This window comes from Mauremys mutica, chromosome 17 (assembly GCF_020497125.1).
Source record: "Mauremys mutica isolate MM-2020 ecotype Southern chromosome 17, ASM2049712v1, whole genome shotgun sequence".
NCBI classification, from domain to species: Eukaryota; Metazoa; Chordata; order Testudines; family Geoemydidae; genus Mauremys; species Mauremys mutica.
In genome coordinates this window covers 24,048,714-24,063,651 of record NC_059088.1, presented here as the reverse complement: position 1 = coordinate 24,063,651, position 14,938 = coordinate 24,048,714, and the positions used below count along the sequence as shown (strand labels likewise).

Genomic DNA, 14,938 nt, shown 5'->3' with positions numbered 1-14,938 from the left:
CCCAGACCGGGTAAGGAATCGTACTGCTTTAACTATACCAGTCCAGTTAAAATAATACAACGCACAGCCCTTAATGACACAACCAAAGCACAGAGGAGAAACGGCAAACCGTATAATCCCAGTCCCAACAACCAGCGGCAGATACGCCCTTTCAAAACCCGCGCGTAGATAGAATCACACTCACCAAGCACTTCTGCTCCGTCTCAGCTCGGTGCCTATAAGCCCGTGGCTCTGGAGGCTGGGCCATGAGGCCGTAAGCTAGCTCAGGTGTAACTTGATAGCTAGCTCTTATGTGGACACATCTGGTGCTGGATGCAGGTGTATAATTACTTCCTCCTCACAGCTCTGCTCTGTTCCTTAAAGGGAGTGTGAGTTGCTTCCTGTTGTCGTCCCTGTATTGCAGGTTGGGAAACTGAGGCAGAGAGGGGTGGAGGTTTAGCCCGTCACATAGTGAGTCAGTGGCAAAGCCAGAAACAGAGGCACTCAAGAGTCCTGGCTCCCAGTTCTCCTCTAAACCTTTTAAGCAGCTGTTTTCCTATAGGTCTAGCTAGGTAGCTGCAAAGGGCATCTTAAGATCCAACCAGTGAGGGATGACATAACTAGGCTGTAGTCTGGTCAGCAGCAATTGCAAAACATGGTCCCCAGAGAGAGGACAGACCAGATATTGAGGTGATATGACATGCGGGTATAGCCAAAAGGCTGACTGCCCTGGGTTTGTGGAACAGCCCGCGATGGCATCACAACCCACAGCAACACAAACAGCGCAATCTTGCGGTCAAGAACTTCATGGCATCACATTGATCCAGCCACTCAGTGTGGGTGAGAGGGTAGTGCACAGGAGGGGGGACTCGGGAGAGTTGGGTTCTATTCCTGGTTGTGCCACGGGCCTGCTGGCTGACCTTGGGCAAGTCACTTCATTGCTTGGTGCCTCAGTTTCTCCATCTGCAAACTGGACATAATGATACTGACCTCCTTTGTAAAGTGGTTTGAGATCCACGGATGTGCAGTGCTAGATAAGAGCTGGGGATATGTTATAAGAAGTATTTCTAAGGTACAGAGTATCCAAGGCTGGGCTTTTCAATGGAGCCTAGGGATCAAGGCCTCCTGGGGGTTTCCAGCTCACAAAGGTGTGGGGGGGGGAGGGGAGGATATGGATTTCCACTTCCAGAATGGCCTTATCAGTGCTGCTGCAGCACCCTTTTGAGCCACTCTTCCCACAGCTACTAGTGGCTTTTTAAAAGATCCCTCCACCTGGAGTAGGCCCTGCAGCTGCCGAGGGGTGAGGCCTCCCTAGGATTTGCTCCGGCTAGCATGGAGTCTGTCAGCCCCACAACATCTATGAGAATCTCCCAGCTTGTCCCTTTGGCTGTATCCGTCTGCATCCCTCCCCTGGCTACCCCGCTGCACTGCATCAGACACAAACTTCTGGTCTCATTTGCAAGGCCCTTCACAACCACTGTCCCACCCCACTCTCACACACACACCCCCACTCATCTCTCATTCACTGTGGAAAGGTCAAGTCCTGCCTGTGAGCAGACCTCAAGGCAGCCTCCACTGCCTACCTGTTACATTCCCAAACAAGCACCTCCAGGCTTTCTGCCGCCTCAGGGAGGCGCTGCCTTTAAACACCCACAAAGCTGCCTCTTTAGCCTCCTTCAAATCCCACCTTACAACTTCCCCTGTGCCTACAAAAAACTGAACAGCAACCAGGCAGCTGGTGTGCTGACCCCACGTTCCTGGCATGCTGGTCAATATAATCTCCTCCTTTCCTCATACTTCCCCAACTGTCTGTAATCAGCTGTTGTCTCTTCTACCTTGTAAGCTCTCTGGGGCAGGGACCATCCTGAATGCATTTATGCAGCGCCTAGCATCAGGGGGCCTGAGTCATCACAGCACAGTTAAATAACCCCTTTCAAGGGCAGAGCCTGTTATGGGGAAACCAGCTGGACTGTCTTCTGCTTTGCGCATCAGCAAAGCCATCAGCTTCCAACTGCAGCATCTTCACACCTGGGGAAGGGTGAGGCGCAGAACCAGCGGGTGGCTTTCCAAAGGAGCAGGCTGCCGTGTTAGCAATTAGTCTTTCATGTCTGAAAGGGAGCAATGGGGATTCGGCGAGACTCCACCCTGTGGTAGACTCCAGCTCAGCTTTTTCGGTTCTAATTGGATCCTAAAGGGGAGATCAACTTTTGAATAAAAGTCAAACTTCCATCTGGATTTTTTTACAGCATTATCTGTGTACTAATTAACTCCTAAGAGCCCTATAAACAATCAGGAAGCCAGAGTACTTTTATCTTGCACTATCAACGCTACAACCGGCATCTGTACTTCGTGCAGGTCTCCTCCAGAACGGGCAGGAGAGAATTATTTTTATCTACAGGGAAACATGATTATAAACCCACAAAGACTGGCAGCAGGAGAACCTGGAAGCACTTGGAGACTTCTTTTTTTGGAACTAACTAGATTTCAAGCTAAGAGAGGCGCTATCTTTTATTGGATCAATTTCTGTGGGTGAGAGAGCCGCTTTCAAGCTCCCACAGAGCCCTTCTACAAGGTTGGGGTTTCAAGATGACAGCGGCCCTTCAAAGCATCTGGTGAATCAACGGCCATGTCTCTTCCCCGTCTTCAAATGGAGACTTTTAAGCCGTTCTTCAGTCAGTCTCCACCCTCATCCCTTTCTAGCTGTCAAGGGAGGTGTGAAACTTTCCACACAGCACCTCCGCTTTTATACCTTCCCAATTAACAGCTTCACGCACGCGATCACATTGAATTCGTTAGAGGAGCTGGGCAGATTCTAAAGATACAGCTATGCCAGGCTTTGCCTAACCACGCAGTCATCCAGACAGTGCACAGACTCTACCGGCATCTTCAAGACAGGCCTTCCCTCTCCCCAGTCTCCAGCTAGGGATTAGCATGACCTCGTTGCCAAAAAGCTCTCTCAAAGGAGATGAGGTTTAGGGTCAGATAGCAGCACGGCTCTGAGATTGCGAGAGCCAGATTCTATTCCTGGCTCTGCCTGACTGATTGTGACCTTGGGCAAATCACTTCTTCGTTTCGTAGAGTTTAAGGCCTGAATGGACCATTAGATCACTTCGTCTGACCTCCTCCCTAAGGCTGTTATATTTCCCCTTTATCGAGCCCAGGCGTCACTTCCAGAAAAGCCTCCAGGTTGGAGCTGAAGATGTCAAGAGACAGAGAAGCCACCTGTTCCCCTGGCAGATTGTTCTAGTGGTAAATCGCCCTCCTTGGGGCCTTGTTCCTACTTGGACTTTGTCTGGTTTCAGCCCTTGGTTCTCATTCTGACTGTTCCCAGTAGCTGGGGGAGTCTTTTAGTCTCCTGCAGATACTGATACACTGGAATCAAGGCACCGTTCAGTCTTCTTTTAGATCAGCTAAACCACATCAGCTCTTTAGGTTTCTCAGTGTATAAGGCGTTTTCTGCAGCCCTGGAATTATTTTGGGGGGCCTTTCTGCCTCCCTTCTCCAACATCTTTTTTTAAAATATGGCCACCAGAACGGGAGGCCAGTATCCATCTCCCCACTGCCAGATACAGGGGTGAAATCACCTCCCTACCCCAACTCTGTGTATACACCCAAGGATTGCATTAGCCCATTTCGCCACCGCCTGGCACTGAGCGCTCCTGGCGAGATGCTTCTCCACTAGGACCTCTCGATCCTTCTCAGCCTCTAGCTTGTCCATTTACATTGTAAGTGCTTTGAGGCAGGGCCTGTCTCTCACCGTGTGTCAGTGCAGGGCCCAGCACGTGCAGCCTTGATCTTGGTTTGGGGCCTCCCCGATCATACGAGCAATAATAAAACCGAGATAAATGTCCCTCTGGTCCATTTTACAAAGTCTAATGGAAACTGGCTTAAAAAAGAAAAGACAGGAACAGCACCCGCCACGTTTGCAAAGCAGACGTCAGGCAGGGGATCCGGAAAGTGAAATCGATCGGACAAGACCATAAACAAGAGGGAAGCTGATTAGTCTATTTCCACCGCGCAAGCTGAGTGAAGTGCAAAATGACACCACCACAAATTAGATTTCTAATGTCCTAGGTGACAGACCCAGCTGAGCGCGGCAAATCAAAGAAAAGCTCCATCATTTGGAAGACATCAATAAACCCACTGGCTTTTATTCCAGTCAGGCCATTATCATCACACAAGAGCTCTGATCTTAGCGAGATGCTGGCTGCTAGGACACAAGACCTGTGCTGTGCAGGGAGGAGTGAGAAGCTTGTCCCTGGGTATGTTCTGGATTGAAGCACACGCTTAGCTGGGCTATGAGATTAGAGACTGGAGGCCAACGAAGTAGCAGTCGAGCTGCTGTCTCACTAGCTGAGAATGCCAAAGTGCTCTGCTAACCGGACCTCTCAGATCCCCTAACGCCATAAATTCATCTAGCGCAGTCCAGGTAGCCGAGTACTTTACACTGGATACAAAGCGTCCACCCCGTGAACTGCTGGAGAATCGTTCTCTGAAGCATATACACTCAGGTACTCTGTACAGTCTAGATTTGAGCAAGGCCAGAATCTGAACACTCAGCCTAAGGTTCCATGGCTGGTTAGAACGAGAGTTGATCAAAAAAAGTAGAAAGAACAGCTTTCCTTTGGAAAAACCCCAGTTTTCTCTAAATGTTTCAGGGGAACATACTGATTTCCACAAATTTTTTGATGGGAAAAACTGAGTGGGGTTTTGGGGGAGTGTTTTGATTAATTTTGGTTAGCGTTTTCTACCATATTAAGTTTATCTAGATCCGTCTCATTTAATCTTATACTGAAATATTTTAATATAAAAGTCAAAAAACACACTTACACCCTAGCAAGACACTTGCTGGGCCCAAATCAAAATGTCTTGGAATTTTCATTTCATGAGGAATTTTGGCGTTTTGTTCCTATTAGAAGGATTTTTCATTTCAAAAGGTCAGAATCCCCTGTGGTATGGAAATTCCAGTTCCCAACCGGCTCCCGTTAGCACCCTAAACAATTCCTCTCCTCCTTTGCCTTCGCTTAACCAAGCTGGACTCATTTAAGTGAGAAAGAAATGCAACCCCACACTCTGGGTGTCCCTAAACTTCCGACTGCCAGAAGCTGGGACTGGAGGACAGGGGATGGATTAGTCGATAAATTGCCCAGAGGGAGTGAACAGAACAGAAGCGTCTGGCACTAGCCACCATCTAAAGACAGGATACTGGGCTAGACAGACCATTGTTGTCAGCTAGTATGGCCGTTCTTAAGAATTACATGGGAAGAGGCAGTGGGCCGGCTGGGCAGGAGGTAAGTTCATAGAGCCATACGTGGTAGCCTAATACCGATATAACTTTGAGATGCCTTGGCCAAGAAGCACAGAGGATGCCTGTAGGCATGGCTGCACTATGCCAGTGCTGCCAGCCCTTTTCCTTCACTGTCAACAGCCCCCCGAAGGAAGAACGATGCAGAAACAGGATTCTAGCATGTAAATAAACGTGCGTGGGGCTCAATGATACACGTTGCTGGGATCCAAAGAGCACCAGGGCCATTGACTCCTCGGGGCTGGCAGGCTGAGCAATGCAAAGATGAAAAAAAAATCATACCAGCCTCAGAGGGCAACTCCCAAGGTGTTTATTTGCAAACGGCCAATCTCAGTCAGTTCACATAGAAAAAAATTTCATTAAAATCAAGTTATCTTCTCGAAACGACGGGGGCAGGAGCAGGGAGAGGAAAACTAAAAGTATCACTGCTAAAGGGAACAGCAGGGTTTTCACAGGGGCAACAAGACGCTGACGGCTCCGATCACGCTTCCTGTTCTCAGGAACGTTAGTCCAAAAAGAAACCAAAATCCAAGGTAGGGGAGAGAGGAATTCGCAGTAGGAAGGTTCTTCCGCTGGCCGGGTCCTGATGCGGCTGCGTTTATGGTAGGGGTCCCCTCAAAGGCCCACGAGGTGGCACGGGGGGTCTCTGGGCAGGACGAGGCGGCAGAGGGACCCGCTGGTAGCCATAGGGTGGCGGGCGGGGAGGGCCGCTGTAACCATGGGGAGGCATCAGTGGAGGCGGCCCACGCATGCCGTGGTGGGGCATGGGGCCTGGGTGACCTGCAGGGACAGAGCGTAATGATATTAGACTCTAGCTGAAGGAAGCAAAAGCGGCAGCTCCGATTCAGGGCCCAGCTGCACGAGCCTCTCGCAACAAGAGATTTCAGGCCCCACAAGCCACGAATCGATTTCCAAGCCAAGAGGCTGTTCAGAGCCGGGACACTTGGAACGTCGAGCTGGGCACGGCCCTACAGGGGTGTCTCATGCATGGGGCCCTCCCCACATCTCAGGCAGGAGTCTGGTCTCAGTGGAGCGAATTGGTCACTGAAATGATACAGCTCTGGGCAAAGCAAGTGCTGTACCAGGATGCCAGTGATTTGAGGCCCTGCCCGATTCCCTGCAGCAGGGCCCGAGGCAGAAGGGACAGGAGCCCCCACCTGCCTGCTCCTGCCCTGAGGGGCTTAAAGCCACCCCGGGAGAAAAGCTGGGCTGACTGGGAGCCAGCCGCAGCTGGAGGACGCGCCCCAAACAGACCCAGCTGGCCCTAGAAAGGTCAGGGCAGCCAGGGGTTCAGAGGCTCTCTCTGGTCCGAGAGGGAGCAGGGCCTGGCTGCCTAGCAGAAAGGGTACTGGGGTGAAGCAGGGCTGGGGAAAGCCAGAGGAGCAGGGGAGCTCCTGGCTGGCAACTCCCCAGGCTGCAGGGCCTGGTTTAAGGCCGAAAAGGGTACTGGGTGGTAGAGGAAGGCAGCAGGTCCGAACCCCCTTGCCAGTGATGAGTGGCTGACACTGCAGTCTGCCCCAGGGAATGGGGCTAGATGGTGACTGGCAGTATCCAGACTGAGGCGAGGTGGGGTTAGTGGGTGGGGAGACCCAGAACCGGAGAGTGTGGGGGTACTGCCAGGGGGGCAGCAACCCAGAGAAAGGGGCACTGGGGTCCAGGAGGGACACGGGGACCCAGCAGTAGCGAAGGGCGCTCCAGAGGGCTGGTGAGCTAATTCCCACGGACGACCAGGAGGAGGCGCCGCCGGGTGAGTCTGCGCCCGCTTACAAGCACTTTATCGCTCGATCCCTTCCTAGCTGGGAAGCAGGCGGGGAAGCCCTTAGTCACCTGCCTCAGGCGCCTTTCGGCCGAGGATCTCAAAGGAAACATCCCCACTCCCAGCTGGGAGATGCAGCCAAGGGCCCACAGCGAGGCAGTGGCAGAGCCAGGAATTGAACTCAGGAGTCCTCATTCCCAGGCCCCTGATCCAGCCGCAGAGCCACGCAGCATCACGAGGCAGAGGAAACCGCTCGGGGCTCCCCCTTCTCAACAGAGATCTCGCTCCGAGTGTACGGCTGGCCTCCAAGGCTGTGACATAAGCAGCCACCATTTCAGACCTCAGTCCTCCTCTTCCCACCTCCCACCTCAATTAGCAAATGGATGCCACAGGCCTGGGCTGGTGTTAGGCCCTTGACTCCAGTAAACGTCCCATCTCGCAGGTTCCCCACTTACCCATGGGTGACCCGAAATGGGGCCCTCTGGGCGGCATGCCCATTGGAGGTGGTCCAGGGTGGGGCATGCCGTGGGGCGGGCGGGGCGGGGGCTGGCCTCCTGACCCCGGGGGCCCTGGATGATGATGCTGTCCCATCCCGGGTGGTCCGTGATGCACCTGCATGGGGGGCATCCCTGGGGAAAAGCACAAGACATTCTTAAGACCTACTCAGACATTCAAAGCAGCTGATTAGAAACCAAATTCTGCTGAGCTCACTGACCACATGAGCTGCTGGACAGGACTCCAGTGACCTTAAGGCCACCAGGGCTTGGAGGACGGGGCTGGTCCCAATAGCATTTTTACTGGCCACTAAAGCAACCTGAATTCCAGCAGGTGGGAGGATTGTACCAGCGAATACAAGGCCAGAAAGGCCCATTAGATCACCTAGTCTGACTTACTGCATAGCCCAGGCCAGAGAATTTCACAGGTAGCCCTGTGATGAACCCAGAGACTTGTGTTTGGCAAATGCATCTCCAGAGAGGCCTCCACTGTGGATTTAGAGACCTCAACAGACAGAGAATCACCACTTCCCTTGGGAGTTTGCTCCAGCAGTTAAGATGTTACCACGGAGTTTATTTCCAATCTGAACGTGTCGGGCTCTAGCTGCCAGCAATTGGTTCTCGGTCTGCCTCTCTCCACTAATTTAAAGAGCCCTTCAGTGCCAACCAAGAAACTTGGCGTCGTTAATAATGCACATTATCTAAGGTGCCATCCACAGCCTCCAGCGTGGCAGACAGACAGACAAGTGAGCAATGGCTACCAGCTGCATTTCCCAGGCTCCTTTTTAAGAGGAGCCAGCACGTGGCCAGCGGATTTGAAATTTTCCCTTGGCAAGCGGTAGTGGCATGAACCAGTTCTGCCAATGACCAATTAAAAGGGGGAAATTTGGGGACAGACACCAGGCACTGGGATAAAGCGACAAAGGAAGAGGGGAGAGAGAGATTCTTTTTAAAAACACAGATTCTTCTCTTTTCCCTTTAACAGAAATCTGGGTGCCTGAACACACCTCCGCAGGCCAGGCACCGTGAACGTGATGGGCCTTTCACGTCTACATGTAACCATCTACTTTAAAGCACTGTAAGCCAGTGTGTAACAGGAGACCGCAGCCATCTGTCACTAACACAGCCAAATCTGCAATTATACAAAGCCTCCTAATCAGACATGGGGGGAGAGGTGACTTCCTAACAGACAAAGCTGGGTTCACAGTTTACAGCAGGGTGGATTAAAAAAAATAAAATCATGATTTTAAAAAGATTTCTGTTTAAAATTTAAAATCAGATTTATTTTTTAGTTTCCATGTTACTAGTTCTTTGCTTCCCTCCTGTTTTATAGTCTTACATTGGTAAAGGGAATGTTCGTATTTGTTCCTTTAGCCGAATTTCAGATTTTACATAGAAATTTGTTTTCCTACTAAGAAGTTTCACACTTCAATCCCCATCTATGCTGCAAAAGACAGGTCCAGAGCCTCATTAACGCCCTTATTGCAAAAACGCCACAAACTCTCACGCAAGATTGGTAAACAAATAGCCCATGCTGGGTCTGCAACTCCTGCCACCTTCCCGTACACTGAACTTCCCAAAATCGAAAAAAGCTGAAAGGTTTTGACCAGGCTGCACTCCCCCAACTGGGGCTTATGCTCCTAAATCTTGTAGGTGCTTTACAAAACTCCCACCCCTAGAATGCTTAAATATGGGCTTACGGAGCCCAACGTCAGGGTATTTCTGAACATTTGGGAATGGGCATATAAGAAAAGTCACAGTCACTTTAGATGACACTACAGCAATGGAAGGGGTTCACACCCTGAGAGACATAGCTAAGCTGGTGTGGACAGAAGAATTCCGCCGCCGACACCAAGCTACCGCCTCTCGGGGAGGTGGATTTACTACAGTGACAGGAGAACGCCATCCATCACTGTAGTAAGCAGTTGTGCCGCTGCAGCCTTTCTGGTGCAGACATACCCTTAAAAATCTCACACGGCCATGCTATGTCGGTCACGGTGTGAAACAGCCACGCCCCCTAGTGGCACAGCTATGCTGACACAGCCCTAGTGTAGATACAGCCGTGTCCATAGACGAGGGCTCCTGTTGGCCCAGCTAACCTCATGCAGGGGTTGGAACACCGCCTCCCGCCAGAAAAACTCCTGCCGGGGTACGCTGCCGTCTACGCTAGCGGCTACGCCGGCACAGACTCTGCAGCGCAGAAACAGCCACGCTCACTCTGCAGTCTGAACACCGACGCAGTTTTGTTCCGGCGTGACAAAGATTTTATGCCACTCCAGGTTTTTTTTTTTAAACTAAAAATACCATTTTAGCCCCAATCCGGCAAACACTTGAGCACGTGCGGAACTTTAAAGCAGTCCCAGTGGAGTCAATGGAACTATTCCGGGGAGGAAAGTTATGCTCCTGCTTAAGCGCTTGCAGGACCGGAGCCTTAATTTTTTAACTTTGGGGGGTGGGGGTGGGGGGATTGTTTTGTAAGATTCACCCTTACGAGGGACGGCATAAAAAATAGCACTTATAATTCAGGCCACAGATTTTAATGTAAAGTTGCAACCACATACGTTTTCAAATAAAATTTACAAAGCCTCAACTTGATTAAAGTCAATAATTTAAATCTCTCTCTCTCTCTAGTGATTTAAAAACAATGATCCATGGTAAATCACCTTGGTTTAAATCACTTCACCCTGGTTTAGATGTCCGTTTGGTCCCCTCTCTAGTACAAGGCATTCAGAAGAGCAGATTGCAGAGAAAGCCTGAAAATCCCCAGCTCTTACCTAGCATTTAATCAGTAAATCTCAAAGCCCTTTGCAGAGATCAGCCCATTTTACAGGTGGGGAAGCTGAGGCACAGAGCGGGGACGTGATTTGCCCAATGTCACCCACCAGGCCAGGAACAGAACCCCCAGGTTTCCCAAGTCCCAGTCCAGTCCACACTACCTCTCTGATACCTACCTGGATGATGCATCCCGCCAGGTGGGAAAGGATGTGGGTGAGGAGGGTGCCCTCCACTGGGAGTGCCCCCTGAAGGAGGACCCGGGGCACCTGCACCTGGTGGCATGGGTGGAGGAGGCATGGCAGGAGGCATTCCTGGGGGCATTGCTCCAGGTGGCGGCACTGGCGGGGGAAACGATCCTGGGGGTGGGATGCCTGAAAAGACAAACAAGTCAGTGAGAAAAAACTTGATCACATGGGTCAGCATCAACAAACCACAGAGAGGACTCAGAACGAACTGGCCTCGGCAGCAGCCACACGTCCACCTGCTAGCACGAGCAAGTGCCAGCGAGCTCTGCCTGCTGCTGGAGAGCCTGCATCTCCCGTAGCATCTCACCTGCTTCGTTAGAGCCCATCTCATCTCTGCCAAACGAGGAGAGCCACACACCGACCAAGGGCCTAAGTGATTTGAGCCAGCACACGAAGCCAGTAGTCGTCTACAGAGCTTTTCACCCAAGGGTCTCAAAATAACCCCGCAGTGCCCTGAGTCAAGGATTGTACCCCCGCTTTACAGAGAGCAAAGTGCGGCCCAGGGATTAAGCAACTTGCCAGAGCTCACGCAGCCAGTCAGTGGCAGACAGGAACAGGACCAGGGAGTCCTGACTCCATTCCCCAGGTTCTAGTTGACTGAGATCTTGCCAGCTACCTGCAGACCCCTTGGGTAGGCCTGACAGCAGAACACGTGGCCGACTGCACTGGAGACTAATGGCCAACTTTACCCCTGAGCATGGTGGGGAAAACTGCAACCAGTCTGCAAGCGCCCTAAGGAACCAGGGTTCATGACAGAGCAGCAGTTTGCAGCCATGCAGTTGAGCTCTGAATCCAGGCTTCAGCCATGATCCAGATCAGAGCGTCCTCTAGTGAGCCACCTGCACCACTCTCTGCAGCACAGCGCCCCCTAGCAATGCTCCGCCGCCGTGTCATAGCTGTAGGGTCCCTCTAGCCAAGGGGGGGGCCCAACCTGTGGTCGGGAGCCACAGGAGGCTCTTTAGAGGTTAATATGCGGCTCCTTGCATAGGCGCTGACTCCGGGGCTGGAGCTACAGACGTTAACTTTCCAATGGGCCAGGGGGTGCTCACTGCTCAACCCCCTGCCCTGCTCCCAACTCCACCCCTTCCCCTGAGCCTGCCATGCACTCACTGCTCCCCCCCCCACGCCTTCTGTACATGCGAAACAGCTGATTGCGGCAGGCACTGACCGGTGGGCGGAGCTGCTGATGTATTACTGTGGCTCTTTGGCAATGTACATTGGTAAATTCTGGCTCCTTCTCAGGCTCAGGTTGGCCACCCCTGCTCTAGCCTATGGAAACTTGCAGACAGACTTCCCCACAAGCCCAAAAAGCACCGCACGGCATGTGCTCACCTGGCGGGTTCACGCCTGGCCCCATGGACGTGACGACAGGGGTCGGCACCGATGGAGGAGGAGGGGCGTCTGCAAACAGCTGATGGGGTCGGTCTGCCTGAGAGAGGGGGTTCTGGGCAGCCAGCAGCCGCTCTGCAGCAGAGCCGTGCCGCTCGCCTTTGGAATCCTTCTTGAAGGCGTAAGAGACGGTGATGGGCCGGTTGCACAGATACTGTCCGTTCATGGCCTCAATGGCGGCGTCGGAGGCATCGAAGCTGGCGAAGTTGATGAAGGCGTAGCCCTTGGAGTTGCCCGTGTCGGGGTCCCGCATGATCTTGGGGGTCTGCAGGATGACTCCAAAGGCGCTGAAGGTGTCGTACAGCAGCTTCTCGTCGATCTCCGGGTCCAGGTTGCCGATGAAGATGTTGGCGCCCACGTCCAGGTTCTTGTTGTGGGCCGAGGCCTTGTTCACGCGGATCGGCTTCCCGTACAGCTTGATCATGTTCATGATTTTAATGGCGTAGTCTGCATCTTCCTCGCTGAGGAATTCCACGAACCCATAACCTGCAACACACACCCCAGAGCCCTTTATAGCCGGATACACTCCATGCCACCCACACCATCCCCCTGGTTGATCTCAGGCCTCCATCATTTCTGCACTGTTGATGCAAGAATCTTCTCCTCTGCAGCTCTCCCTGAAATAATCTCTCTTCTCCTTATCAAGGACTGGCTGGAACAACTGAGGAGGCCAACTGCCCCCCTACAGACAGGAGAACTCTCACTGCATCTCCTAGCATCCAGAACCACCTCATTCTATGTCTCCACCCCATCTCATTTCAAACTGTCTTCCTCCCTCATCTGCAGCTATTGATTTCTCTCCCCCTCTGCTTCTAAAGCCTGGCCTAGACACAAGGTTGGACCAGTCTAAAGGTGATTTATTTAAACCAGTGCAGCTGTGTGTGTGGACACTCTCAGCAAGTTAAACCTGGCTTATCAATTTAGCTTGCACCTGTAATTCACAGCTGCAAGCTAACCTAGATTTAAACATCTATGAGTATCCAAAGAGGGATCTGTACCAGTTTCACTAAGATCTGGTCTACACTTCAGAAGTTTTGCCAGCATTGCTATGTTGGTTAGGAGTGTGAAATAATCACATCCCTAAATGGCATAGCTGTGTCAGCAAAGGCCCGAGTGTAAACGCAGTTATACCAGCAAGTCAGTCCTTTTGCTGCTACAGCTTATTCCATTCAGTGAACCAGTATAACCTACAGAACTCTGTTACTGGTGTACACTGCCTCCCCACTGGGAACATTTGACAGTATAGCTGTCCCCAGCCCCTTTCTAGTGTAGACAAGGCCCAAGTCTCCAATTAAATTGGTTTTAAAAGTAACAGTGCATCTTGATGAAGAGACAAGCTTTTACTCTTTAAAGTAACAAGTGGAGTGAGACAATGTACAGAATGAGATGTGGTACGTAAACTGAAACCCAGGAGAATTACTTCGATTATCTGGTCAGCATTTGTACAGCACCTGGCACCACGGTGTTCTGATCCACAGCTGGGGCTCCTCCATGCCACCACAACACGGCTAATTGTCTCAGTTCTGTCTGAACATTTTACACTGACTATTGTTACAAATGACATGTAAAATGATTAGAAATGGGATTTTAAACCCTTTCCATACTGGCAGAGGGTACATGTGTCTGCTTGGATGAGAGCCCTGTGGATACATAATTTGGCAGAGACGTGTCTTTGAAGGGACCAGTCAATATCTTACCTTGATGTTGACCCGTGACTCGATCTTTGGGCATGTGGGTATTGACCACTGGTCCCGCCTGCAGAAAGAGCTCCCATAACAGCGGCTCGCTGACCTTCTCGTCCAGGCCACCGACATAAACCGTAGCATCTTGAGAGGGGGAAGAGGAGATGGTGATGGGTTACCTGGATCTGAAGAGCAATCTCTTGAACATTTCAGATGAGTTAAGAACTCTCCCACAGAGAGCGCTGCTCTGGATCCCTAAGGGTTTGCGCTCGAGTCCATGAAGTCAAAAGCAAAACTTGCCTCGACTTAGACAGCTCAAGACTGGACGCTTAATGAAATACACTTCTCTGCAGTAAGTATATTGACATCGAATAAACCAATGTTAAATGATTAAGAACGCTGTTTAAAGTGCAGACATGCTCCAAAGAGGTGATAATCCCTAACGCTTATCTAGCCCTTTCCTTCAGTAGCTCTCACAAGCTAGGACCCAGGCTCAGCCCCTCTCGGCTTTTAGGGAAGGTTCGGGCCCCCCAAGCTGGGACCCAGCCCCACGCTTTTGGGGGGGAGGTTCAGGCCCCCCAAACTGGGATCCAGGCCCCGCCCCCGCTTTTGAGGGGAGGCTCAGGACCCCCAAGCTGGGCCCCAGCCCCGCCCCCGGCTTTTGGGGGGAAGCTCAGGCCCCCCAAGCTGGGACCCAGGCCCCACCCCCGCTTTTGAGGGGAGGCTCAGGACCCCCAAGCTGGGCCCCAGCCCCCACCCCCGCTTTTAGGGGGAGGCTCAGGACCCCCCCAAGCTGGGACCCAGCCCCGCCCCCGGCTTTTGGGGGGAAGCTCAGGACCCCCAAGCTGGGACCCAGCCCCCACCCCCGCTTTTGGGGGGAAGCTCAGGACCCCCAAGCTGGGACCCAGCCCCCACCCCCGCTTTTGGGGGGAGGCTCAGGACCCCCCAAGCTGGGCCCCAGCCCCCCTCGCGGGTACAGCGGGATCGGGCCCCAGCCCCTCGTGAGCGCGGACAGGGGGGTTCGAAGCCGCCGCCATTTACCCTGGTTCCTCTCGGAGATGGGCCCCGCCGCCATCTCGACCGCGCTCCCGCCTCCCCTCGGCCAGGCGGGCGACCTCCGACTTCCGCCCTTTCACACACCCCCCACTTCCGGCCCCCGCGGCTGAAAACGGGCGGTGAAGGCAGCGGCCATCTTGGGTGAGGCCGGAAGTGGCCGTGCATGCAGGGAGCCATGGCGGCTAAGGGCGGAAGTCGAGTGGCATGCACCCGCGGCCATGTTGGCTAGGGGCGGAAGTGGCTATCGTGGGCCCTTT

At 52.6% G+C, this 14,938-nt stretch overlaps 1 protein-coding gene across 1 annotated transcript; it reads right to left on the bottom strand.

Moving 5' to 3' along the window:
• Positions 1 to 5,578: 5,578 nt before the first annotated feature.
• On the bottom strand, positions 5,579 to 14,813 carry SF3B4 (splicing factor 3b subunit 4). Its single transcript, XM_044992094.1, has 6 exons — positions 14,667 to 14,813; positions 13,641 to 13,769; positions 11,887 to 12,429; positions 10,486 to 10,680; positions 7,496 to 7,669; positions 5,579 to 6,064 (listed from the first exon to the last, which is right to left on the bottom strand). Exons 1-6 carry the CDS (start codon positions 14,698 to 14,700, stop codon positions 5,883 to 5,885), a joined length of 1,257 nt encoding a protein of 418 aa, XP_044848029.1. The 5' UTR covers positions 14,701 to 14,813; the 3' UTR covers positions 5,579 to 5,882.
• Positions 14,814 to 14,938: the final 125 nt, after the last annotated feature.

Bases quoted from the DNA above. Each gene is read 5' to 3' on its own strand.
- SF3B4 (XM_044992094.1), bottom strand. From the start codon at position 14,700: ATGGCGGCGGGGCCCATCTCCGAGAGGAACCAGG. The intron at 13,770-14,666 runs GTAAATGGCGGC...CCCCCTCTCAAG, and splicing joins CATCTCCGAGAGGAACCAGG to ATGCTACGGTTTATGTCGGT. The intron at 10,681-11,886 runs GTGAGCACATGC...TTGTCTTTTCAG, and splicing joins GCCAGGCGTGAACCCGCCAG to GCATCCCACCCCCAGGATCG.